The sequence below is a fragment of the Corvus moneduloides genome, chromosome 16 (genome assembly GCF_009650955.1).
Source record: "Corvus moneduloides isolate bCorMon1 chromosome 16, bCorMon1.pri, whole genome shotgun sequence".
Classification (NCBI taxonomy): Eukaryota; Metazoa; Chordata; class Aves; order Passeriformes; family Corvidae; genus Corvus; species Corvus moneduloides.
Window position 1 is genome coordinate 138,109 of NC_045491.1, and position 24,270 is coordinate 162,378.

At 45.3% G+C, this 24,270-nt stretch overlaps 1 protein-coding gene across 7 annotated transcripts; it reads right to left on the reverse strand.

The window, feature by feature from the left end:
• Positions 1-4,504: 4,504 nt before the first annotated feature.
• IL21R (interleukin 21 receptor) lies at positions 4,505-22,821 on the reverse strand. Of its 7 annotated transcripts, XM_032126172.1 has the most exons (11): positions 22,651-22,821; positions 22,383-22,473; positions 20,827-20,922; positions 15,589-15,663; positions 12,365-12,470; positions 11,536-11,732; positions 9,750-9,901; positions 9,169-9,346; positions 7,779-7,875; positions 6,893-6,974; positions 4,505-6,373 (listed from the first exon to the last, which is right to left on the reverse strand). In XM_032126172.1, exons 4-11 carry the CDS (start codon positions 15,641-15,643, stop codon positions 5,459-5,461), a joined length of 1,782 nt encoding a protein of 593 aa, XP_031982063.1. In that variant the 5' UTR covers positions 15,644-15,663; positions 20,827-20,922; positions 22,383-22,473; positions 22,651-22,821; the 3' UTR covers positions 4,505-5,458. The 7 variants fall into 7 exon arrangements, with proteins under 7 accessions (XP_031982063.1, XP_031982064.1, XP_031982065.1 ...); XM_032126173.1 differs by lacking the exon at positions 20,827-20,922; XM_032126174.1 differs by lacking the exon at positions 22,651-22,821 and having other exon boundaries at positions 22,383-22,537.
• Between the last annotated feature and the right edge of the window lie 1,449 nt (positions 22,822-24,270).

Consider the following 24,270-nt stretch of genomic DNA (forward strand, 5'->3'; position numbering starts at 1 on the left):
GAAAAGCCGTAGTGTCAAGAAGGGAGAACCACCTTCGCTCTGCAGGGGAGAGACAAAATGTCTGAGATGATGCCCTGAAATGATACACCAGGTATGTTGCCAGCAATCGATTGGCACCAGGAGGTGGTAGTGACCTTGATTTCCAAGGTGGTCTCAAGCTGGTTGCAATGGTGGTTCCATCCTTTCTGTATGTTTCTGCCTGTTTTCTTCTCGAGGAAATGAGCTGTGCCTTTCCCCTCCCCTCCTGTGGTTCCTGCCTCCACTTCCCAAAAGCAATTTTAAGTCATTTTAACCAGAATTTGTACAACACATTTTCCAAATGCTCTCAACTGCTTATTAATAGAAAGACAGATGATTGACTGTTATTGCTAAACCTGTTAACTTCCCAATTTGGGGTCCAGTTGAACACATAATAAAAAAACATTTTCTTGTAAGAATTTGTAAGGTAAAATAAATTATTTGATGGATACCACTGAGAGGGGAAGTAGTACAAGCAGTTGACAACACAGTGTCAGCATGTGGGTAGCCCAGATATCATCTAGGTTTTAGAAACTCTGTAAAGCAGACCTTTACAGGGAGACTTGAAGAATGAGGTTGATGTAGCCCAAGAGAATTGTAAGCAGTGCCTTCAATGTGTAAGCAGTAGCATGGAGGATGATTAGGAGAAGTAGATTTAATTATCTAGTGGGAGGTGGGAGCTGACATCATAGAGTTAACTTCCAGATGGGGAAGTGAGAGATGACAAGAGGACAAGAAGAGTCTGTCAGTGACTTTAAAAGTGGGGACAAGAAACTTGTGCTTGATGAGATAGAGAAAGAGAGATAGAAGAATTGTACAGATAAACGTAATGGGCTCAAAGGGATGAACACAAAAAAGATCTTTGTGTCTCTGACTTTTGGATGACTACAAGTAAGATCAGGTTTACAAAGGCCTGATAAAACATGAAGTATCATATAAGAGCATGAGCAAGGATTTCACGTGGAGATGTATGCATAAGATTCTTCAACATGCTTGGGTATCCTTTGATACATGTGATATTATGTGCCAGACCACAGCAGCCAGCCAGGAGTCCTAGGTTTTATTCCGCTTCTGACATAACTTTTATATAAAGTATATTTCTTAATCTGTGTAATTTTTTCTTGTTGCAGCTCATTCACATGGTTTTTTACGCTCACCTAAATCTTAGAGGAAGTCAGAAGCTTCAGGCTCTGATTTGGCAGTGGCTCTGGACTCTTTCAAAATGTATTTTGTTCATTCTCACTCCCAGAGCAAGATACTGATGTTAACAAGACACTCGACATGATCTAGCAATGCATGCTTGCAGCCCAGAAAGCCCGTCATATCCTGGACTTCATCAAAAGCAGCATGACCAGCACGTTAAGGGAGGGGATTCTACCTCTCTACTCTGCGCTTGTGAGACCCCCACTTGCAGTACTGTGTCCAGTTCTGGGGTCTTCAACATAAGAAAGACATGGAGTTGCTAGAGCAAGTCTGGAGGAAGCCACAAAGATGATCAGAGAACTGGAGCCCCTCTGCTATGGAAATAGGATGAGAGAGCTGGGCTTGGTCAGCTTGGAGAAGAGAAGGCTCCAGGGAGAATTTAGAGCCCCTTCCAGTACATAAAAGAGGTATAAGAAAGCTGGAGATGGACATGTAGTCATGGGGCAAGGGGGAATGGCTTCCAACAAGCAGAGGGCAGGGTTACATGGGGTACTGGGCAGAAATTTTTCCCTGTGAGGTCAATGAGACACTAGCACAGGCTGTCCAGAAAAGACATCCCTACCCCATCCCTGGAGGTCTTCCAGGCCAGCTTGGATGGGGCTTGGAGCAACCTGCTCTAGCGGAAGGTGTTGAGGTCCATGGCAGAGGGTTTCAAGATCCCTTCTAACCAAAGCCATTCCAGGATTCTATGATACAACAAGTGGTGCACAGTGGGAGCAGACACAGCAGACCTGGACCCTTGAATGCTCAGTTTCTGTTCCTTACATCTTAGCAACTAGTTATAAATGACCTGCTCTCCCTTGGCCATAATCCCTTCCTTTGCGTACATCTCTTCCCCAGGCAGCACCAACAGGCACTACAGAAGGCAGGACACTGGCACCTAAAAAAGTAAAACACTGAGGACTATTTTGGCTGGATTCCTTTACATTCATCTCTTGCAATCAGAGGGAGCACCTTGTTCAAGATGGTCCTTCTTTCAAGCGCAATCCATCAGAATTAATGCAATAGTGTTACTTTGTGCTCAGCAAACTATCAGAACAAAAGTGCAAAGACACTTCTGGTCATTCTTTTGTTCTAGGTTCCTAGTTCAAGAAACAATATAGAATTCCACATTTACATAAAGAAAATATTTTTCAATATTTTAGCTCAGTAGATGTCCCCTAACATTACATACTGGAATGCATAGAACAGAAATATGTTAAACTGTCTTACCGGCTCAAAAGAAATGTCGCTTTTCACACTGCTTCTGTCCCTTGATAGTGTGGTTTGATGATCAGGCAGTAGCAGCAGTGGCATAATAAAGCAGAGCTTACTGCGCCTGATTTTGAAGATAATCTCAAGAACCAATGAAAAACTACTCTGATTATCAGATTGAGTTAAAGTAACTGTATATGTAATTTCTCATTAGTCATGGAGAAACAGGAATTTCTCCTAAAGGGTTAACATTTAAAAGGCCAAGTAATTTGCCAAATAGAAAAGTATCTGCTTGCAACTTTTATATAAATAGGCCAACAAAAGAGCTTTCTAAGCGACTTAAAGTAATTTCCTAGTGCTGTCTGAATGTGGGGCAAAACTGCTTCCACCCAAGACCTGTGCCCAGCTGTGCTCAGAGCCCTGCAGCACCCCTGAGCTGCCCTATCCTGTACTTCTTCCACAGCCAATTGCTGCACTGTGCTCAAAGGGCAGCTCTGGAAGCAAAGGCAAACAAGCATTGCAGTGCTTCCTTGTCCTGGTCCTAGAGTTCCTATAAGGAACAGATTTTCCCATGCCCAGCTGCAATGATGCAATGGCAGTGTTACAGCCAGAAGGCATCAAGTCAGTCCTGTACATGAGTCTAGTGCCAGAGAACAGAGAGAAGCAGTCGAAGAACAGGCTGAATAACAGTGTCAATATCAGCTTCTGGGGCCAACAGACAGGGAGACAAGGGCCATGCAGAAATGTAGATGGACATTTCCAAATTGGTACGTCAGAACAGATTGTGGTGCTTCTCCCAGTACCTGCTTTTTGACCCTATCATTCCTGGGGGAAAAAAACTTCCAAATTAGAATGCTAGATCAGGGACATTTGCAGTTTGCTCATAAGAGGCACTGAAAACCCCCCACCTCAAACCCCTCCACAAACACAGTGACAACTCACTGACCAAAAGCTTAATTGTTACAGCTTGCTTCAAAGGGAACAACTTCCCTTACTTTAATACCCTTGTGCCGCACACTTGTTCGTGAAGTCTGCCTCCTAGGGTAAACAGAGATAACTTCCAGCTGAACATAACAGCAAACCACCACTTCTATCAGATGTACAGCCAGAGTGTGTTCCAATAACAGAAACAGCTCCTTCAGCAGTTCTGGGGCCATCAATACAAACGGAAACAAAGAGCACACAGAACTGAGATATAAAGGGCCCCAGAAAAACAAGCGAGTTTCTCCCTTAAGCAGCGTGGGCTCAGTTAGCACAGTGTAGTTTCTGAAGTCAAAATAGCTGTGAGATGAAGCTGCAGAAGTTTGTGTTGAGACCATCAGAAATGCTTCTGCCCAGTACACATTTGCATCAACATGATCATCATGCAAGCAGCCCTTGTAGGACAGTGTGGGGCAGTCAGCTCATCAGGGCAGTGGAGTTGGCAGCAGAGGATCGCCCCTTGTGGAGGGCCTGTGAGGGACCAGTAGAGCAGCAGGGAAGATGCATCAGCACAGGAAGACAACACCTCCCATGGCTTAATCACAGCAGATGACAAGAAAAATGGAAGATAAGGAGGGAAGACCAAAGAAGCTAATATATCTTAGAGCAGTACCCAGGAAACTGCTGGGCAAGGGATGTATTGAGGGAATAATAACAACATGGGCAAAACTAAGTCATGTAGGTCCAAAATCAACACAGCAGATACCATGGCGTATCTGAACAATCAAACCAGAGGATGTGGATGCAATGCAGTACTGTCCCAGCACTCACCTATGAAAGAAATACCTTCTCTTTACTACAGTGCTCTCTTCTGTTTAGGGAGCTGTGGGGTTGCCTATAGTCTCAGGTAAGAGGAGGAGGTGAGGGAAGAGAGTTTATTGGTATCATAGGAACAACAGATTACTACTACACTGGAAACATGCATTGTTCACCACAAAGGTTCTCTCAAGATACGACCTTCTGGACCAAGCAGCCTATGGGTTAGTAGCACCATGCCTATGCAAGATGAAGGTCTTCACATTCAATTTCAGTATTACAGTGACTTTTTAAGACAATTATCCTGAACAAATCAGAGATACAGAGATGTCAGAGAAAAACAGATTCACTGTTACAGTGCAGTTTCATATCTGGCTTTATTAGCTAGCAGAAATTGCTCAAAATTCGTGTTACTGACCTGTTAACTGCAGCAGAGCAAGTCCAAGGCAGAAATAGCAGGCATATCTAGGTAGGACAACATTTCAGTAATTTTGGCATAACTCTAAAAGCAGCTAAATTAATATGCTTGAAAAGTGCAGGGAGAGAATCTGACTCAATAGAAAAGCCTAATAGCGAGAGTTTGTTTAGAATTTTTTATGTTTTGAAGACTTTTCATTTGCAGACTCCACCTGGAAAGGCAAAGTCCTTCTGAAACCTGAGTTGTGCTTGGTCTCCAGCACACACATTTCTGTGGTGATTACATAAAAATTGGTTTTGATCCCCATGGACATGTGTGGAATCCTCTGTAATTAACAAACTACTACAGCTGAGTTTAAAGAGCCTAAGACAGTAGAAGGAAAAGTAACATCACATGTTGCTTGGAAAGGGTAGGGGAACTTTAATGTAGCAAACATGCTTGCCATGGGTTATGTTTCTAAGCCAAACTCTCAAGTCATGTGAGACAGCCAAACTCTCAAGTCATGTGAGAATACCAGGGAAAATAACCTAAAGTTCTGTACTCTTTATAAGGTTACTGCAAAAAATTTTGCACATCTACAAAAGCCAAAGAATAATTTTCAAGGTACAGTTGGGTTTTTTTTCTGACATTATAAAGGAGGGTTGATCTATGATTCTAAAATCCCCAAACCCCAGCAAAACCCAGGAACAATCAATCACAACAAATTTGAGACATTAATAGGATAAGTGGCAATAGAAATAGGCATATTTCTGTGGACTTAACAGGTTTCAGTTTGTGCAATAGAGATTACACAAAGTAAACTTTGTTTCTCTTCTGAATTTTGCTAACACTTTGCTCCTGGCACACTATGGAAAAGGCCCCAGACTCCTCCAGGCAACATCAAAGGCCTTAGTTTGTCTCTGTCCCACTGACAGGGCTGTCAGAGCGACAGGAGACCCACTGCTTGACGTAGCTCCGCGGAAAGTCTTGTCCCTCCTGCTCAAGAGGGATGGGACCACAAATGGTCTGACTGTTTTGCCCAAATTCACAGTCAACTGGACTTCCACAGTCTGAGTCCACAAAGCCACTGTCAATAGTGTCCAAATCTACACAGATCAAAGGGTAACTATCACCAGGCCTTGTATTGTGAGGGAAGAAGTCATAGGAGCCTTCACTGTAAGAAACACTTTCACCATCAGGAGAAGGTAGAGAACCTGAATTTTCCAAATCCCACTGATGAGGCTGCAAGCAAAGGGCTTCTAGGATGCTCCCCACCCCTCCTTCCACTCCCCTTTCTCCTTGTTGGTTGACTGGGACACTTGTGCTCCTCAGGTGGTCTGTGGACACAGAGCCTGAAGCAAGTATTTTGTCCTGTGTGCTCAGATCGGCCAAATGCAAGTCACTGGATATCCTTCTGTCTTCCTCATCAATGTTAACCTTGGGGTAAGCAGGTTCTCCAGCACTATCATCTTCCTTGTTGGTATGCTCATGTTCTCTGTACACATGGTTACAGCTGCACTGGCAGTTACAAGATGTAAATTCATCAGCCACAGTCACTGTATCAATTGACAAGTGCCCATATGACTGGTCCTCAGTCCCACCACTACTGTTTACACTACACCACAGGGACTGGCTATCTTGACCTGGGACAGTCAGGCAAGACACAAAGGGCTTGCAAGGCAGATTCTTTCTCAGCTCATGCAGCTCTTCCTGTGGGGTGCTGTTGGAAGGATGCATCGTGTAAACTTCTAGGACTTCTGGAAGGACTATTCCCCATTCAAAGAAATCAAAGGTCATTTTCATATGGGATGCACCAACCCACTTCTGCAGAAAAGGACACACAGGGAGAGAGAGGTTAGCATCACTAGGTTTTAAGTTCCACAGAAATAACCAGAGTTCTTAGGCTTTTAGAGGCAAAATCAAACTCTACAGTCACTGACTCCTCCAATATAACAGTGTAGGAGATACTGTTATTATGAGACACAGGCAACTGCAGGAGAACTAACTGAAGTAATTGAAAATAATTAGCCCTGAGAGGTTTGCATGGCTTTGCAGTTTTCTCTGACACTCCCGTCAGGATCCCAGGCTTCACAAACCACATGAACTCAGCTCACACACTGAGGCAGCACTTACAGAGAATAAGGAGTAGAGATGTAACATAAAGGTCTTCATGGCACCAAACAGATACTGGAAAGCTATGGTTCTTATATCTGGAGATGTTTGGCATTCCTTTGAGACAGATTTCCCCTTCTACTGCCCTAATGAGAATCCTTTGCCCAGGATAGCATGGTAGCCTTTTAGTCTGTCATGTACTCCACTCATTTGTGTAGCCCATTTTTATACCTTAAAATCTCCATTATGAGCCACATAAAGAGGTTTGAAAAAGGGAGCAGGGTCTGGGATGCAAGCCATCTTCTTCCACAAGCTGGAAGAGAAAAGAGAAAGGCTTTGGGGTTAAGCACACATTACAGATGCAAAGCAAGGCATCTCCAGATCCGTTTCAAGGAACTGGAATCACCTGCCCAGCCTTGTGAGTTAGCAAGTGGCTGAGGTTCCAAGGATGTCTTGTGCTGCCAGAGCCATCTAATGGCCTTTCTTGTGAACCTCACTGGAGGTGAGGCCTCAGCACTTGCACACAAATATTCACACTAAGGAAAGAGGTTCCAGTTTTTTCCTTCCTGGAAAAACACCAGATGCTATAAAGGCATTTTCCACTGAGGTTTGTGGTCTGCAGGCCAGAACTCTGCCCTATGCAATTCTGCTGTGGACCTGGGCTGTGCCAGCCCTGTTGCTGCACCAGCCCTCCTCCATGTCAGCACCCCATATCTCTTCAAGGGCATGAGAAGCCTCAGAGGGACAGAGGCCTCCAGCCAGCATTGAAGGACCTATGTCAACTTTGGAAAGGGCCAGGCCAGCTCTGGCTACTGCTCTATCTGGCAATTGCAGAGCACAGACAAGACCAGGAGAACAGCTCAGGAAGCTTTCTGGTCCTTGCTTCATCCCCATGTGCCAACATCTTGTCCCAACCAGATGAATGGCAGCAGAGTCCCAGAGAAAAGCTGGTCACTCCTGGCAGTACATCAGCTAGGGACCATACTTGGCTGTCCCTTACAGGCCCATAGCTGCCTACTCATAGGTATACAAGACTCAAGGAAGGCTGCATGTGAACACCCCATCTTTATCAAGATGGAATAAAAACATTAACTCCCACTTCCTGAAGCATTCTTACCTCTGCTGTTTGACCAGAAAGGTTGTGATTGAGGCCATGATTGCCACAACAATACCAAACAGCAACAGCCATTCCATGCCTGCTGTCTGTGTCACTGCTGAAGAAAGAGACAAGGTCATGCAGACTCACTTTGTATTTATACCCTGGTCAATAAACAGGAGATGGTGAGGAGAAAAAGTTTTTGGAACAGAAAGAGTTGTCAAGCATTGGAATGGGCTGCCCAAGGAGGTGGTGGAGTCACTATCCTTGTTCAAGAGACTGGACATGGCACTTAGTACTATGATCTAGTTGATAAAGCAATGATTGGTCAAAGGTTGGACCAGATGATCTTGGAGGTCTTTTCCAACCTAAATGATTCTATGAGACACCCTTAATTTCTATCCCAGATTCTCTCACAGGGATATTGACGCTATCATCTGGGCCCCAGTACTCCAGACAGGTCTGATTGAGGATGCTCAGAGAAGACTGCGTCAATGAAAGGAGCAGTACATCAGCTGCCCTATGACCTGGCTGCACCAGAGACAGACAGACAACATACTTAGGGCAGGACAGCTCCTTGCCACTAAGACCCCTGTTGTTTCTGACTCCTGGTTTAGGGACGCCTCCACAAGTGATCTGTGAAGTGAAAAAGTGCAGTTGATTAGAGACTAGATGACTGCTTGTTGGCTGCTCTCCACCTGTGATGGAAAGGGGCACCTTTGAGATCCAGAACTCAGATATCCCTTAGCAAATGGAGCCTGGCCCTGCTGCCACAGCACCACGTAAACCCTGTAATACTTCAGTTTGAGCTGCAGATGAGTGAAAGCAGGGAAGCTCAGCACATGCTACTGGCATTGACCAGTCATTTTTCACCTGTTCTCCTGGAGCAAAGGCTCCTTATTTTCATAGCCTCTGTTCCACCATGACAAGCATCAGTGTACTTCTGAGTATAAAGTACTGTGAACTCCCTGCAGAGTGGTGGCTACCAAACAAAACACCCATGCCCAGCATGATCAAACATCAGAGTCCAGACACAGAACTCAGGTTTGAGAGCAGGATCCCCCTCCCCTCAGCTGAAGACAACACTAAGACCCAGTAGAGGGGATCTCCCCCATTTCTGAAGGCTGCAAGCAGGACCCTGGACATTTGACACTCAAAGGGAAGCTAAAGGCTGCACTCCTGCAAGTGGCACCCATATGTACAGCCAACCCCACCAAACACTCTTTCTTTTGTCACACAGTGAGAATGTCAATACTGACAGCCCAGGCCTCGGGTTCACATAACCAGTAAGGAAGCTAACCGTACCTGTCTTTACTGGACTGTTTAAAATTTGTTCTAATTAATTAGATTTTATTAAATTTCTGAAAGCATTCTCTGACACTGGACTTATTGAAAGGGAAAGGAGATGTACCGGCAGGGCTGGTTTTCAGTGACAGCGGAGAACTCCATTCACTCCAAAAACCACCATAGCCACTGTCTTCCCGGGGTCTAGCTCTCACTTGGAACTCGTACTCAGTGTTCGCCTGTAGTTCCCATGGCAGGAGCACCAATGTCCGCTTATCTTCATGAACAGCTTTAGTCTTCTGAGTCTGTGAATGATTAAACACCAAACTCTAGAGTGACTGCTCTTACTTTGCTCTCTCTGCTGCACAGTGAGGATGCCTGCAAAGTAGCCTCTTCTGCTTTCATGTTGTTTCTGCAAGGCCATGCTGACTGGCCAGCAGCTGCATGCAATCCTGGGGGAGCCTTCCATGCAGGACAGCATGAGAATCAAATGAATCATCAGCCTTTCTCACAGGATCTAATACTTCTCACACAGCTTCTGTTTCTCAATTACTTTTTGGGTTTGCCTGTTTTCAGTCCTGTCAAGCAGAGAGACATTTTTTCTAAACCATGAAAACTCTTGTTCCACACCAGTGCTACTGTCCTGGTTGTGCTGGCTTCCTCTTTTCTGGTACATCCTACTTGATGGTAAACTGACATCTCACTTACCTCCCAGGTGTCAGTTCTTCTTTTGTAACGCAGCTGATATTCCAGCTCCTCATTCAAAAAGTAGTAGGAAGAGTTCTGGTAGATGGTTTCCCAAGAAATATTGTAACCCTCTGAGAACAAAGCGGTCAGGTTGAATGGAGGCTGTGGTTTGACTGGAAGACAGGATGGTGTTACCTTTCATAAGATTACTACAGTTAAGAGATGGCCCAGCATGGTATTAGCAATGCAGAGCGCGTAGGGAACAAAGCTGCCCTGGCAGTGGTGGGCCTTCCTACACCAGAGAACGTCCACAGCCTTCCTGCCTTCAGCCACGCACAGAACCTCACATGTGAGCCACAAAATGAAGTCAGGACCATGTTTCTCTGAATATATCTTCTGCTTGTCTCTGAACCTCCTCATTGCCTAAGGGGCAGGAAAGATAGTATAGTGCTAATAAACTCCTGGGAGATGTAAAATGTAGAGCACCTTGTTCTTCTCATGACATAAAAGAACTCTGTGTAGTCATCATCACTCGCAAAATTGGGGAAATACCCCTCAATGTAACAGAGTCATGAGGAAAAGCTGAGGCTAGGGGACACTGCATAAACCCACTGCAATCCCCTGTCCCAAGTGTCCAAAAAGCAAGCTTTTGTATCCCAGCAGGGAGTGTTTGTGTGTTGAAAAGCAGTCATGCAAAACTCCAACAGTCTGCACAGCCCACCACTGAGCTATGATGCCTTTGGATGAGGACATCTAGGAGATATGCATGACTACCCAATCTCTAGTCTGTCAGTGGGAGCAAGGAGGCTTCCTGAAATGTTACGGCATTTGTCAAAAAGATGACACTTCTCAAGTAAAGTTTAATTTCAGAAGAAGCCAAATAGAAAAATCCTATGTCTGCGTGGTACCCATCTGCCTGGCTAACCACTCCTTTTCTTCATAGTTTGCTACACAACCCAGAACATACCAACATTTTGCCAAGGCATTTACATGACTGCATTCAGTCTTCGTGTCATGCAGGAGAAATGATTAGGAATTGCCCCAGAAAGGGGAACTGCCACATCCAGTACATCTGGGACACCTTGTGCCACCCAAAATAATGTCATGTTTGTTCAGGTGTCCACTGCAAAAGCCTTTTGGGAGCCTCCAGCACCTTGGATATTACAAGGGAGCTGGAGAAAGACTTTTGACAAGGGCATGTAGTGACAGGACAAGGGGAAATGGCTTCACACTGACAGAGGACAGGGTTAGATGGGATATCAGGGAGAAATTCTTGGCTGTGAGGGTGGCAAGGAACTAGCACAGGTTGCCCAGAGAAACTGTGGCTGCCCCCTCTCTGGAAGTGTCCAAGGCCAGGTTGAATGGGGTTTGGAGCAACTTGATCTAGTGGAAGGTGGCCCTGCCCATGGTAGGGGGTTGGAGCTTAATGATCTTTAAGGTCCCTTTCAACCCACACCATTCTAAGGATTCTGTGATTTGTGGCATTTGTAATGAAGCAATTCCTCCTGTCCTTTAGAATCCAGCCAAGAACAAACTCTTGCATAGTCTAGGTATGAGACTGGTCTGAGGCAGATACTTATCACCTACTGCTTCATGGGGAAAAGGAATTTCCCTGTGAAAAGCATGGACCAAGCCAGCTCTAAGCCAGCTTCAAGCATAATAGCAACAATAAGAGCGCAGTGCTTTATGTAAATGAGTGTACAGCAAACAGAGCCCCACACTGCTTGCTGCAACTCTCACTCCTTGTCCAGACTATCCTAGCACATAGTCAGACAGTATTTATCAAATTCATAATTTTTGTACTTACTGTTGTCTGACAAATAAAAGTCTTTGGAAAGCACATGCTGCCTATCAGCTATCTCTGTAACATCCACCTGGACTTTGGTATCTGCCAGGAGTTCAGTCATGTCCACAGTGCACATGTACTGTGTGTGACTGGTGTTCCTTGACAATTGCAGGAGACTGCAGGCAGCCACAGTATTTTCTGGATCTTCCTCAGGAACCCTAAAAAAGCCAAAACAAACAAGTCCACATGTATCACATGCTGTAGTTGGATTAATTTGTTGCTGAACCACCAGGCACAGGAAATGATTAAAACAAAAAATCAACATGTTCAAATAAAAAAATTATCTTTGAACTTCAACAGATTTCTTTTTTCCCTTCTACTTGCTCAGCTTAGCATCTTTGAAAGAAATAGGAAAGTGTTTCTGGAAAGGAAAGGTGCTCCTCAAGGCTACACAGGCCAAGACTGCATCCACTTCCTTGCAGTGACAGAACAGCAGCCGTAGAGGACTGGACAATCTGCGTGAGCCCTGCCAATGCATGCAGATAAAAGCTCACTTTTAACAGCAGCAAAGGGCAAGGTATTCCCATGGCAGCAGAGAAGGCAATGCTAAGGAAACTGGGGTCAGCATAGCAGTCAGCAGCAAGAAGCACAGTTGGCAGAGACAGGAACCAGGGGTCCTTTTCTAGAGAAGAAGTCAGTTCATAACTGGAGTGCAAAATACTGAGTAAAAAACCAGCATGGTAGCAAGAATAGGATTTCTACCTAACAAAGATGACAGAAGGTCGCCACTGTGCTATGGCCATGTAGAGGCTCCTGCTAACTGGACTTTGCTCATCCTACCAAGACATACCATGTTGCAGTGAGATAGTATGAACCGAAACCCAACTCATTTCGTAGGATACAGGACAGGGTCTGTACGTAGTCCACAAAACAAGTGAGGTTTTCACAACACATAGCTATAGGTTTGGAAAGAGAAAACACAATATCAACTTCCACGATAAAGCAAGCAGAACTTTGTATCAATATATGCACCCCTCAGGGTTCCCACTAAATCTGAAGGGAACAGACCAGTCTCTGACAACCCTCCTCCCTCCCACTGAAAGTCTCCAGTTGTGGGGCAGATGTGTTTCAGCTCTGTAGGGTGACAAGTCACTGATGGCAAGATAAGTGTCAAACAAAAACCAATTAAAAACGCTGTGGCAGCCAAAATCAGGAAATGCCCAAATTGTGACTGAATTTTCAGACTTATCCCTGTCCCCTCTTGTACAATCTCTACAGCAGTCACATATTTCTGCAAGAGTCTTAGCTTATAGAACACATAGAAGAGGTATGATAACCCAATAAGAAATAGTAGCATATTCAAACATTTTAACGATACCACTTTCTAAATTGAGTACTGTTCTTTGCTAGTCTAGTTTTCATTGTACATCTATATAGCACTTTGCACATTTTTTAAAAAGTGCTATTTTAGTAATTTTTTCTTTGCCATTCTCTTTTCCGTTTTCTAAAGCTTGATATCTGCAGCATCAATACTTTTTATGTCCAGCTCCAGAGGCTTGAAGTATGTTTTCCATGGAATTTGGGAATAAAAAATATTGCAAATTTTTAGTTACTTTAATTTCTATTAAACATTCTGATAAGCACAATTTATTAATTACAGACTTCTCAAGAGACCTTGAGAGGCAATTGTAGAACTTACACTGGTCATTAGGTAAATCAAGTAATTTTTTGAAAATGGTCACAAAGCAGAATTTATATTCTTGCATTTGTTCTGCAGGAGCTCTGCTCACAGAGCAGTATCCAGAATGTGTTGTATAAAAGTACCATTGTCCTGTGCATAACACACTTATCTCCCTGGATTTCAAGGCAGGTAAGATAGTAGCCCAGTGAGAAATATCTGCATTGATGAGTCCCCTCCTGACAGCTCCCCGGGCTGACGAGAACCACCACCATTACACTAGGAATGGCTGAATGAGGAAAAGCCTGCAGGAGACGCAGCATGCCATGCTGGTCCAAACCATGCCTACTGCAGTGACCATTCATTTCTGACACGTACAGTAGCACCCCTTTTCAATGGGAATAAAATTGTCATCATCTAGAAAAAGACTCAAGATTGTTACATCCATGCTTAAACCAAGCATGGGTTCTCGCCTACCGTAACGGCTGCTCCCAGCCTCCTAGGAACACACTACTTTGCAGCCATCAGGCACCCAAACCCTTTGATGCTAACCATGCTGCAAGCTCACTTCCCTTTGTCGTTCTGCTGCTTTCTTGGTCAGAGAAGCTGCACTCCCTTTGTCCTCCTTCCCTGTTGCAAAATGCTTTGCATCCAGAGTGCTGTTTGCTGATGCGATATGCCCAACAATCCCAATGCCCAGTCTTACAGCTGAAGCTGTATGCAGAGAACCACCATGGAATGCAGACAGTGTGTGCAATGACGGACCAGAAATCTGTTGCACCCTCCAGACCAAATGGCTGTCCGCACAAACAAGATGTCTGCATTTACAGTCACAATGCACAGGAGGTGTGTCCAGCAGAGGGTGCAGCCTCCTTCTAGCCTGGGGTAAGTTCAGAGGAAAACAAAGTCCCACTTTTCCTGGCTGAAGTCACCCATCACCACATTTACTTCCTAGTCCTCACATATCAGAGCACACACTACTCTCCCTACAGGAGCTCTGGGCAGCACTCAGACTTGCATAAAAGATCCTCCTTACTCCAAAGAGTTAGGATGGTGGCAGAAGAAATTTGGGGATGTTTGCAACAGACTGGTCCCAAGGTTGTACATATGATTTTTTTTAAACCTTCATTTTGACTTTTTAATTTTGCACCAACTTCAGAATTCTGTTCTAAATTTTTCATTAAGTTTTCACTCTTTATTTTGAACCCTCAATACCCTTCTGAGGGTCCTGGACCAAGCACTGTTTAGTTCAGAATCCTGAGCAACATACATTTTCTCCTTTAGCCTAACTTTATTCTCCTAGAAAAACAGGGTTAGAAATCTTTTGCATTCCTTTAGAGAGGGCAGCAAGTACTAATAAGCTATTAAGCAGTTGCAATTAGTGTTCTTCTATGCTATTATGTTAATTAGTCAAACAGACTACTCCTAGGTAGCTGGGAAGTTGCAAGTGCATGTTTGGGCAAGAACCTGTTAACAAAATTAAGAGGACAGCTTTTTACTGGGAAAGGACTAATTAAGTGTCCTAAACACAGTTAGTTAGATCTAAGATAAAATGTCTGTCCTTGGCAGCTTCAGAAACAAAACTCAAATACTTCTACCAGTAAGATCTAGATTGATCCAAACTGAAATTAGTACATGGTAATTCCCTGGCTTGCATCACACAAAATTCAGACCAGACATCACAGTGGTCCCTTATGACAGGAAGATATAATTCTGAATGCATTTTTTCTCCTAATTTAGGTCTGGAGCAGGTCCCATGCTCTGCCTACAAGCAGCATGTAAGATACGAAAAACTTGCATAGCTCCCTGCAGACATGGTTGTCATTGCCTTTTTCTGTCCAGCTGATCTGTTCAGAAAGTCAGCTCTGAGTCAGCTGGAGTTCGCAGTGTGGGTAGGAAACAGCAAAAAAAAAAAAAAAAAAGGGGGTGGGGGGTGATGTGACTGTATGCACAGTCCAGTCCTAAGCAAAGGGCTTCAGACTAGGAGAGGTTCACTCCACTGGCCCTGGCTGACCAGCCAACAGCAACCCTGGGGATATCCTGGTCTTGGCCACCAGAACATTTTCTACAGCAAAGGGTATTTTTGATGGGGGAAATCCTACTCTAATGTCACTAGGAGACATATCAATGCAGGGCAGGCACTACCTCTGCAAGCTCTCTGCTGGTGCTGCTTCCCAGAGCAGTATACAGCCTGGCTGAACTCTGCCCAGCTGTGCACCTTCCTGTGCCTGTCCACCACTCATTAGCCCATGGAACTCTCTCCCCTGGGACCTTATCTTGTGGTTGCTGTCCTGTGGCAACCTTGTGCCATGCACATCTGATCAGAACCGGCATATGTGGTCACTAAGATAAATCCTGTGGGTGTACAACCTCAAAAGAAATATCTGAGGACTTACTGTACTGGAATAAAAGGCAGAAGAAAATATTGTAGAGCCACTGTTTGTTCCTCATGGTGGTTCTCACTGGATGTCCTGGGGAAGAAAAAAAAACAAAACAAAACAACAACCACAAACAAGATTCCCACAATCAATTTAAAGCTCTGCTCAGACATCTACTTTATTAAAGTTGAGGTGGAATTAATCTTGCTTTCATTTAAATGTCTGAAAGTAAAGTGCCTTATTTAGACAATTAATTTCAGCTCTCCTGTGTGTATCTACTCCATGGGCTAAGGGGGGTATGACCAACAGTCTGCCAACTTGCCATAAGCAAGGTCAGTGAAATCTTCACTCCTTGCCAGCACGTGCACAGAGAAAGCAGCAAAGGGACTGCAGCTCAGGCTATCAAGGCAACAAGAAAGACTCCTGGGTTAGGTGCTAACCCATTTTTACTTCATTAGTATCTTGCATCTAGGAACGGCTTGCCACTAGAAGTGACATTACTGCAGATTAAACAGCTGTGCAGTGATTTAGCCAAATGGAGTCTGAATATCATTGCGGGTCTCTGTGAGCAAAGCTAGTGAGGACTCATTGATTTGGCCTACCCATAGTTAAATAAGCATGAAATATCTAATTAAGGGACTCCAGGAAGACAGACCAGAAGAAAAAAAGAAAAAAACCCAGCCTCCCATGTGGCATCTAAGAGAACAATGTACAGCACTGACTGCAGGGAGAGGCTGCCCTGATGGTTTAGTGAAGAGAACCTATAAGAAAGGCTTCAGAGAAGATGACAGCAGGATGTTTAAAACAGAGGAAATGGCATCACATACAAATGACTGTTCAACCCACGGCCCCTGCTCCAAGACAAACCCCTCAAGTCATATAATACATTAAGGCTGTGTTTTCACAGCATTAAAATATTTATAGAAACACATGTATGTGCACAGAAAGACTTAAAATAAGCTTCCTGCAGAGTATTGGCTGTTGATATCTGGTACAGACTTCAACACTGTTTCTCAAGCTATTCTTAAATGGGACAAGACTTTGAAGAAGCAACCTGTATTATCTTGGGGACATAGTTTCATTGAAAGCAAGTTTCAAGGATGCACAGACATCAGGAAGGGCCCACATGCCATGCACATAGTCTGATCTACGCTTTTAATTTAAAAAACCATCACTCCTCATCCTGTTACAACAGACTGCTAAGAAGTCCGTCCTTATCTTTCTTACTGGTTCCCTTTAAATACTGAAAGGTTGCAGTTAGGTGTCCTCAAAGCCTGTTCTTCTTCAGGCTTAACAAGCCCAACTCTCTCAGCCTGTCATACATAGCAGAGGTGCTCCAGCCCTTGAAGCATTTCTGTGGCCTCCTCTGGATTCACTACAGGAGCTGCACATGCTTGTCACATTGCAGGGTCCCAGACCTGAAGGCAGAACTCCAGGTGGGCTCTCAAGAGAGCAGAGTAGAGGGGGAGAATTCCCCCAGCTGCCCACACTGCTGGGGAAGAACCCCAGGACACAGGCGTTTCTGGGCTACCAGCACACATGGCCAGCTTATGGCCAGCTTTTTATCCACCACTGCCCCCAGGTCCTTGTCAGCAGGGCTGGTCTCAATTTGTTTGTTCCTCAGCCTGTATTGATTTGGGGGTTGCAGGTATTCAGGTCCTGGGGTGCCTGTGCTGCACCCACCCCATACCCAGGCAATCACTCAGCAGAGAGAAGCCCATGAGGCCTCCAAGACTTGGGGAACATTTGTGGTGTTTAAAAATTTCCCAGGTTTACTCAAATAGTGAAAGCAAAATAAATTTAGCAGCCACCAGAAAGCCCCTGCAGCCTCATGTGAGCTCACAGATGTGCTCTCAGGGTGTCAGTGCCCAGGTGAGACCAGCAAGGCTTGCTCCGGAGGTGCCACAGACACTCGGTGTCACACCCTGTGGTGGGAGCAACGGTGCAGCTGCTGCCCCTTCTTTCCTGCCAAACAAACCCTGCCCATGAAGCACTGTCCCAGCTCAGCAAGGAGCCCCAGGCACCCTGCCATCCACCCTCACCTGTTGCCGGTGGCAGGGCAAACTCTCTACCTCCATACTCCAGCCCTTCTTTCTGCATCACACATTGCCTTGAGTAAACACCTTTTCTTGACCCCCTCTGGTCCCAGCTCTCCAAGTTTTCTCTGTGTAGTAACTCTTGTCATTACCAGTACTTCTGGTGGTGCAGTCCCTGGTCACTCAGATAGAGGCCACTGTCTAACCCCACCTTGTGATCTCACCCATCTTCCACTGCTCTTCTCCAAATCCTCATTCCTTTGAGGAAGGCCTGCTCTTATCCTGCCTTCTGAAACCTGCTCACTCGACTTCCTGCTACAACTGGGTGCACCATGAGCCCATCTCAGCATCACTTTGTATTGTGACTGTCACAGTCCACACTCTTGGCCACCATGGAAAGCAAAGAAAGGCAACTTGCTGCCTCTTCTTCAGGAAGGAAGGAAGGAAAGAAGGAAGGGAGGGACGGAGGGAGAGAGGAAGGAAGGCTAGAAGGGCTGGGCCCCCAGAAAGGTCTGCAGACCCACCACTTATTTCAGAATCCAATTGGCAGGGCCTCTGATGCTTCGTATCCATGATATTGCAGTAGCTCCCTGCTTCTATGCTCATTCCTGCCTAAATGAACAGATCAATGCAAGGAAAGTCTTTGCTGCTTTTACTTATTGGACTATGGTTTCTTTCAAGGGCCTCCCCTACTTTCCTTCCTCTGCTCAGAGAATGGTACCATCAACCCAAAGGGATGGGAGGGACTGAAAAGAAAAAGTCAAAGCAAGAAGCCCAAGTAGCTCATTGGGAAGATGTCTTACAGAGTTACCAGAGGCTGCCATTACACAATGGGGAGAGGTTAGCATACAGCCTTGTAATCCAAAAGGAAGATTCCTGAAGAAGAGCACAGTAGCAAAAAATAAGAAAACCAGTAGGATCTGCTAAAATAGGTGAAACAAAGAGACAATACTTCCTCAGTTGGGACGCCACTGTCCCATCTCTTACCCTTGCCAGTGCCCACAGATTAGTCCAACATTTATCTCCGTCTCTTTCCCTACCTCGGTGTGGTAGGAAAGGGCTGAGACCTCCAAGACCACCATAGACACTTTCAGTGCTGCTGAAACTGACCTCCTGGCTGTGCTCCAGATTGTTATGACAAGACATGGACAGACAAGACGTGCAGGAGAGCTGGGAAAGTTGCAGCTCTGCAGCAGCATCTTTGTGGTCTTTGATGCCAAAGACCTCGTGACTTCAATGGAGATGTATAGCAGCCCTAATTCTGAAGCATGCTCCAGTTAGGCCCCCTGCAAGCTTCAATCCCAGTCTGTGATCGAGACCCCCACCTTTCCTACATCCCTCCATTTGTTACACCCTATTTGCTTCCATCTGTCAGCATGTGATTGTTCACCTGGAGGAAAAACTGGCATTGGGCAATGAGCAGAGGCAGGAACTTATTCCCAGTCTGGCATTAGAAAAGTCCTTTCTACCACCTCATTTCATTTTCTCTGTCTGTGAAATGGGGACTCTGAATCAGCTTCATGCATCCTTGCAACACAGACACTTAATTCTTATAAAATGTCAAGTATTGTACAGTTGCCAAGTACCACTGCTGCAAACTCTGTACTATCCTTATGAGACCACAGCAATAAAGCTGATTAGCCATTCATAATATGCACATGTAAATGATGGTACCAATCTTTAATACACCAGAGAATAGGAAATAGGACCAATACAGACAGAGACATTTATGAAGACTGTTTTTGTTAAGGATCTGGAAATATGATGCTATAAGCTGCCAAACATGTATTCAGTTTAAGCTCACAATTTGAAGTGTTTCCAGGAAATGTATGTACTTAAAAAACTTCCACAAAAAAAACCCCCAAAAAAACAACAAAAAACCACCAACCAAAAAAAACAACCCCAAACCCAACAAAACAAAAACCCTAAACAAAACTAATTAAAAACTCATTTTAAGTAAAAAAAGAAAGGAGAAAAAAAAATTTCCATGCATGAGAAAATGGATTTTGTTACACCCAAGCAAAAAAAGAAAGGAAGACACAAGACACAGTCCACCAGTTATATGCCCAGACAAGCTTTCTTCTTGAAAAAAAATCATTATTGATGCATACTGCCATCTAATCACAAAGCTGGAGCAACAGGGAGACAAAGGGGTGCTCTGACTGTCCAGAGGCCAACAGCAATGACACCTGGGGCACAAGGGCCACATCAGCTATAAGAAAGATTTACAGTGAAGTTGCAATATCAAGCAGGAACAAACTGGCAGCAGGGAAAATTGGTGGAAACATGGACATTACCTGCCCTGTTCTGTGCATTTCAGCCCTCCAACACTTCCATGACCGGCCTGGCTAAATCATTACTGCAACTGCAGACCCCACCTGGGGAGCTGGGGAGCAGGTGGGTCTCCTCAGCACTGAGTAAGAACAAAGCCTACTTGTGCACAACCAAGGGCCGTGGTGTATTGGAATACACAGCGATAAATGGAGATTGACGTCACCACTGTATCAGTATTACTGTGCCGACAGAAGGATGTGGTGAGAGGAGGTGATGAATTCAGGTCCAAACACCCACACAACATTTATTACTGTACTGCTCTGCTCTCTTACATGAGAAAAGGGTGGGAGAGCTGATAAAAACTCACAAGCCTCATATCTAAAAGGTCAGAGTGGGGCTGGTGGACTTAGACTTGTGCAGTGAGGAGGCACCAGTGTCAAGGTATTAATGGGCTAAGCCAAACTGCATGGTACAGCATGTGCCACATTGGAGACAGTCAAGCACCACTGCATTCAGCTTCCATCCATCCCCCAAACGGTCCCAGCATCAAGGCAACAGCACCAATCCTCAGACCACAGGCAGGTGGGTTGTCTGGCTCCTACACAGGTGAGGGGCTCATGCCTGTCATATCTCATGCCTGTAACTTATGTCTGGGCCAGGTCTCTTTAGATTTCAAGGTTGACACTGAGGGAGGGTTCGTCAACTCACCTAATCCTACCTTTAAAGGGGCTGCAAGGAGCCCATGCACACTCGCTGTATCCTTGGACAAGAGGGAAACAAGCAGCACTGTGGAGGGATTTGGCACACACAGCACAGTGTGGAGGTAGGAGGGTAAAGAACAAGGAGCTGTAATAACCCAAGAAGGCTGCAGCAGTGAAGCTGGCACCAAGCAGCACGGCACAGGATGAGAAAGCTCCATGTTCAGCCCTCCATGCCTCTGACTCACCATGTGAAAAAGAGATGTTTTGGAATGTTCAGGCCAGTGCAGGTGGCTCCTGATCATGCTTGCCAGGTAGTTGCTGGTAACTGAGCTGGTTGTACACTGTTAGAACATGCATGGAGACAGTCACACGACTTAGTCCAGAAGCTACTCCTCATGGTGTTTGGAGTAGCCTCTGTGAAAGACCAGCTCTCCCTTCCACATGCACTGTGGATCACTTACAAGGCAGAATGTCAGGCCCAAGCTTTTAGAAAAGACTTGTCTCAGCTGATGGGTGGAGACCTGTGGGTTGTGGAGATTGTCACCACTCTTGGGTGCAGTGTGGGACAGTACAGGGTCAACGAGGCTGAGCAGCTAAGTTAGACATTTCCCAGGCTCTTAGTAATATTCTTCTGTTATGAGGATAGCACACCAGGACAGTGGTGTAGCTTTTGCCCCCTGATTACACAGGACTCTCCAAGGTGTGCCAATACTGTTATTTGTGCAGACAAAAGAGGGAAAAGGCAGCATATGCACTCAGTCCAAAGAGCAATAGTCTGGCAGGCACAAGCCACACTACTTTTAAACCATGCAATAATATGCATTTGATATTACAGAGATAATTTTTAAAACAAGAACACTGGTAGCACTGTAAGACCAATGGCTTTATAAATTTAAACATATTCCACCAAAAGGCCTGTTTTCCTCAAATGTAACTCATAAAAAGTGTAATTTCAGCCTAGCCTGCAGCAGCAATATTCACCAAGAAGCAGGCATGAAGGGCACACAAGGGAAAGTCTGGTAGATTCTCCTATTCATGACCCAAAACCATTTTGCTATCACTGGAAGAAGCGCACTATCTGTATGCGTTTATCAGCATGAATACACATTGAAAAAACAACAATCAGAGCTGATATTTCCTTTCTCTAGGAGATAAAACTAGTCACACTTGGAGTTATCAGGGTCATGATTTGGAGAAGAGCAGGAAAAACTCCACAGAAACAGTACTACCTCTGTACTTTCTTCCTGTCATAACAGAATTAAACCAATATGCCCAGCAGCATCAAAGATACAGACCTGGCATAACTTTAGAGTCAAAGGCACCATTACTGGCTGGTGACATTTAGGAGGAAGATAATCAAATATTACGACAAGGAAAAAATGGCAGGAGAACAGCTGAGACATTAGTAACAGTGATCTGCTGGAAGGGAAACCAATAGAAGAAACCACCTCAAAGCTCAGGAAACAGGTTAAAATATGAATGAGCCTGGCAGAAAGCGGAGGTGTTAGTCAGCAAAGCAGCAGGTTGAAAAACACCGAAGCTCCACAGGTGGTGGCTGTGAGCTGACACAGGATGCTGCAGGGGAGGGAGGAGTGCACTGTTTTCAGTCTGGGGAATGCTAGTGTCACCTGCAGAGACCCCAGTATCTTGCCTCCATTCTGCCTTTGCCAGTTATCTGTAGCCACCAACACTGAGCTCAGCCTCTTGTTTTCCCCAATATCCATCAAGTCTGAACTCATACTGCATGAATGCCGTAGTAAGAGGACATCACTTTGGCTCCTACCAGAGGAAAAGGGCTTACCTTCACAGAGCTGTGACTATGTATGTCTTGCTCGCATGGAGGAGATTGCACAGAGGCTTGTATCTTCTCTTAGGAAATCACCAGACACATGCTGGTAAAGAGAAACAGGAATGACTGTGCTAGTGAACTCACCCTGACCATCTGGAACAGAAACCTACAGCTCTGCTCAGGCTCAAACCCAACATCCTCAGCTGCACCATGCAAAGCATGCCCAGAAGCATCTCTGCACAAGGTCAGCAAGACTGTTACACATTCCCACAGTGCTCACCTGAGTTGACAGAGCAGGCAGAACTCCCTACTCCTTTAATGCAGGTTGCCCCTTAGAGGCAACATCTATCACCTTGTCCCCAGATCTCTGCAAGTGGGGATGTACCAAGACCAGAACGCTGCTGCTGGCACACAGCTATTTATGGCAAGAGCCTCATCTGCATCTCATGGAGCTTTGTTTTACCACAGCTGTCAAAAATCAGCATGTCCCACCTATCCTGCCTGGCTGCAGCTCTTCCACACCCGAGGCTGGGTGGAGCAATGGAGTGTGTTTTCCAGCACCTGTCTGTTATAGGGTGAAAAACACACCAGCTGTCTGCAACCTCTGGCTGTGGCAGCATGTGCCAAGCAAAGCAAAGCAAAGGGCTCACACAGCAAGCTGCAGGAGGGTGGTCAGCTGCATCTGTAAACCACAGAACATATAGTCCTAACACATTTAGTGACTTCTCCTGTCACTGGCAGCAATGTACTGTGTCTTCAGGAGAAAAGGCAGGAAGGGAGTGGCTTCTCAGAAAAGCCACCCTTGTAGCCCCACTCCACTATAAAATCTTGGTATGCAAACCCAATATAGAAGCACAGCTGGAGGTTTTTAAGTTGTAAGAACAGCAAAGGCAGCTTGACCAAAATTGGGAAGAATTCCTAGTGCTTCTGAACAAGAGTGTCTGTTGCAGGGGCCCAGCAAAGCTCAGAATGAGTCCATGAAATAAGCAGCACATGCCAAACTGTGTATCCTAGTTCCTGCTGTAGTGGAGGAAACATGGCATTTCATGGCTTTGTTGCCCCCTCCCCTCCCATGGTGTGGAGGAGTATGCTATGAGTTTCTGAAGCACCTCAGCCAGGCAGCAGAGGGGGAAGACCACCCAGCAGTGAACTGCCCTGCACAATCTTCAAGCCCAGAGCCTGCCAGACATGCACACTGGTCAGCACTTGCAGCACAGTACAAGCCAGTTCCTCCAGACTCAGCTGGCTACTTACCACAGGCACTGGCTCCATGGCCTGCCATGGCCAATGCACACCTAGTTCTCATAGAAACTCTCTAGGGCATCAAGACAAGAACTGGGGACTGGTTACAAGTCTGACCCAGATGTGGAAATTCTACCCCCAGAACGCAGTCCAGTGCTTTTTCACCTCATTATAATTCTTGTTGCTGTGTGGGTGGCTCATGGCAAGTGAAACCAGCAGTAGCTGAGCTGGGGAGAAGCAGTCAACCTCAAACTCTTCAGCTTATAGCAAATTTCCCCATTTCTAAGAGCTGGGGAAACAACACCAAGTAGGAAAATCCCAGTGCTATGTATTAGTCACCAGCTTGGTAGCCTTCAATCAGAGGACAAACACCATACTGTTATGAATGCCCTGCTCTTTACAATTGGGTAGAGACAGGATGAAGGAAATGGCTGAACCATCACTAAACTGGGACAGGAGCTCCTTAGGACGCCTGCCACACTCCAAGGACTGGGGCAGGTTTAGCACAATAATCTCTCTAACAGAGACAGGCTGTGGCTTACAGGTTGTACTGTAACAACTCTTGCCACAACAATTGCTTCTCTGCATTCAGAATATAGAATCTTAGGTCTCATGCACAGATGGTCAGTTTTATAGAGAGCATTCTGCCTAAGAGCAA

What these genes read in the sequence shown, in the direction of transcription:
- IL21R (XM_032126168.1), bottom strand. Translation starts at nt 14,016, where the DNA reads ATGCAGACATCTTGTTTGTGCGGACAGCCATTTGGTCTGGAGGGTGCA. An exon ending in CTCTGCATACAGCTTCAGCT is followed by an intron (nt 12,471 to 13,898) that starts GTAAGACTGGGC and finishes CCAAACCTATAG; the next exon opens with CTATGTGTTGTGAAAACCTC. An exon ending in TTTCTGGTCAAACAGCAGAG is followed by an intron (nt 6,975 to 7,778) that starts GTAAGAATGCTT and finishes TTTCTCTTCCAG; the next exon opens with CTTGTGGAAGAAGATGGCTT.